General features: G+C 37.1%; 1 protein-coding gene across 1 annotated transcript; it reads left to right on the forward strand.

The window, feature by feature from the left end:
• Positions 1 to 1200: 1200 nt before the first annotated feature.
• On the forward strand, positions 1201 to 2411 carry LOC132987522 (olfactory receptor 2K2-like). The gene has a single exon (XM_061054638.1). The coding sequence runs from the start codon at positions 1419 to 1421 to the stop codon at positions 2409 to 2411; it is 993 nt and encodes a 330-aa protein (XP_060910621.1). The 5' UTR covers positions 1201 to 1418.
• Positions 2412 to 2818: the final 407 nt, after the last annotated feature.

Here is a 2818-nt window from a genome sequence, read left to right on the forward strand (position 1 = left end):
TTTTAATATGATTGAACACTAAATGGCAGAGATATAAGCATTTACTTTTTTGGCAACTTGCCAAAACGCTAAAAAAACTGAAAATGCACACCACGGTCACGCCCTTTGACGAAATAACGTGCAGAGCACAACAAGATATGCTGAGCCTGTCTAGAACGCATGGACACTGAGATTGCATCGATCGCATGAGCGCCCTCGGGCAAGATCCTTCACCTAGGAAGGCTGAAATCGGTGATTTTGAGCGATTTTGGGCCGTTATCGTGAAATTCAACTTTAATTTGTGGACTTCCTGTCGGGTTTATTGAAACGCTGCAAGAGGATTTTTAGTCCGTCCCGACAAGCTTAATATGTGTACCAATATTCGTGAGTGTACGTGAAAAGACCCTTTATGGGGAGGCCATTTTGAAAATTTCAAGGGGGCGCCACTGAGCCATTTTGCTAATTTTTTTTACGAAACCACCAAAATATCAAATTTTTCGCGAGACCTGATGACTGTGGAAATTTTGGTGAGTTTTCGGGCACGTTCAGGCCCTCAAAAGTGGCCGCAAAGAGGAGGGACAATAAAAAGAAGAAGAATAATCGCTAGGGTTCCAAGAGGGTCCTCGCACGGTTCCTGCTCGGGCCCTAATAATCATTTGCATTCCAAGAGGGTCCTTGGGTACTTGTCAGTGCTTCGGGCCCTAATTACTAAACGTGTTTTATGATTAGCTGTTTTAATATTTCTCAAAAATACTTTCAGAATTTGCATTTCTCTATAATAAGAACAAAGTTTGTCCAGGTGACTGTGCGTTGTAGTGAGGCCCCACCCATCTCTCCAAGTAGAGCTACTGTACAAAAATTCAGGGGAGGCTTGTTTTGTTCTCTTGTGGAGGGGCAGCAGACATCTGTGGTCTATGGTATCTGTTAGCCTAGATATGACTTTTGTTTCTATGCTCTGTCTGCTTAATGTTCTTATAATAATATTTACATGTGAACATTTGTAACTTACATGAGAATAAGAAATCTGATCTCACAAGCAATCTTTTCTTTTTTTGTCAGCATTGCGATTCTATCACTAAAATGGGACGTTATATTCCTTAATAACAATAATTAATTCAGCTATGCAACTTTGACTAGTGTAGTGAATCACACTGTTCACTGGTTAGCAGAGATGTGTCTTTAAGAGTTTGGTAAGATGTTTGGAAAATAACTGAAGAAAACATAATCAAAGCACATTTGTTTTCACTGTCTCCCTCTGTATCTGTACCCTGCACTTTTTGTAAATGTTATAAAATCAGAAAACAAAGGCTTATCAATTTGTCCGCTTTGATGGAGATGGAATATTGGACTTAAGTTTAAACTGATAAGATATACCCTTTTACTGAAGTTGTTTGTTCAAAGCTCTTTGTTTCACTTTAGTACATTTTCACTGTGAACTAATGGAGAATACAACTAAGATATGGTCTTTTGTGCTGGCTGCCTATGGTAACATTGGATATTTAAAATACCTTTATTTCATCATAATGCTGGTATGGTACCTCTCAATTTTTGCAGCCAACACAGTCCTTATAGTTATCATATATGTTGACAGAAGGTTACATGAACCAATGTATATTTTTCTATGTAATTTATTTGTGAATGAAATAGCTGGCAGCACATCACTGTATCCTCTTATGCTCTCACAGATGTTATCAGATACACATGAAGTGACCCTGCCGTGGTGTTTTCTGCAGATGTGCTGTATCTACATATGTGCATCTGTTGAGTTTTGCAGTTTAGCAGCTATGGCCTATGATAGGCATGTCTCAATATGTTATCCTTTGCGCTACAACAGCATTATGAACACAGGAAAAGTAGTTATGATAGTGCTGGTTATATGGATGTATTCAATCATTAGTTTTATTTTCTCATTTTCATTTATCATAAGTTTGAAATTTTGTGGAAACATAATTGACAAAGTTTTTTGTGACTACCACTTGGTGATGAAGCTTGCATGTTCAATCTCAACTCTTAATAACATGTCCGACCTGTTTTTTGCATTTATAACTATGGCTATCCCATTTAGTCTCATTTTAGTCTCTTACATGAAGATTTTGGCTGTGTGTCTGCATACTTCTAGAGAAACCAAGCAAAAAGCTGTAACTACCTGCACACCTCAGATTGTCTCAGTTTCAAACTTGTTTGTTGGCTGTATTTTCAATTTTGTTGATTCCAGGTTTGATGTTGCTCATGTGCCAGACAAAATACGCATTATTTTATCAGTATACCTCCTCGTTTGCCAACCTATTGTCACTCCTTTTATGTATGGATTTAATCTACCAAAGATACGGGAATCATTCCAGAGATTTGTGGTTATTAGAAAAAAATGTTTTTTTAATTCTGCAGGTGTTAACAGCAAGACAGGTAATCTCAGCGCTGAATTAGAAAAATAAGAGAATATGGTTTAGAATCTTTAATCTATAATTATGTGGTGGGGTTACACACATCTTGTATTTTAACGCTGTACACTACAAAATCATGCTGTTTTTATGATGCAAAGATGCTATCAAATGTGTCTATAATGTTTAGGATTCGGTCATTTTAATATTGTGTTGCACACTTGGAACCAAAAATGAACTTCCAGGTGTGAATAGGTTAAAGGATCTAAATGTAACACCAGGGTTGCCATTGTCCATAAAAATGCATGCTTCACATAACTATTGGCCCCATAATGAACACTTTACTGACAAGGGTGGAAAAGGGTGAAAAAGGACAATGCATGATTTCTGAAAAAAAAAAAACAACCCCTAATTTTTATTTTCTGTGACATATGATGGGATACAAATACAAGGAAGTTTCC

Source organism: Labrus mixtus, chromosome 13 (assembly GCF_963584025.1).
Source record: "Labrus mixtus chromosome 13, fLabMix1.1, whole genome shotgun sequence".
NCBI lineage: Eukaryota > Metazoa > Chordata > Actinopteri > Labriformes > Labridae > Labrus > Labrus mixtus.

Coding starts and splice junctions, on each gene's coding strand:
- LOC132987522 (XM_061054638.1), top strand. CDS start 1,419: ATGGAGAATACAACTAAGATATGGTCTTTTGTGCTGGCTGCCTATGGT.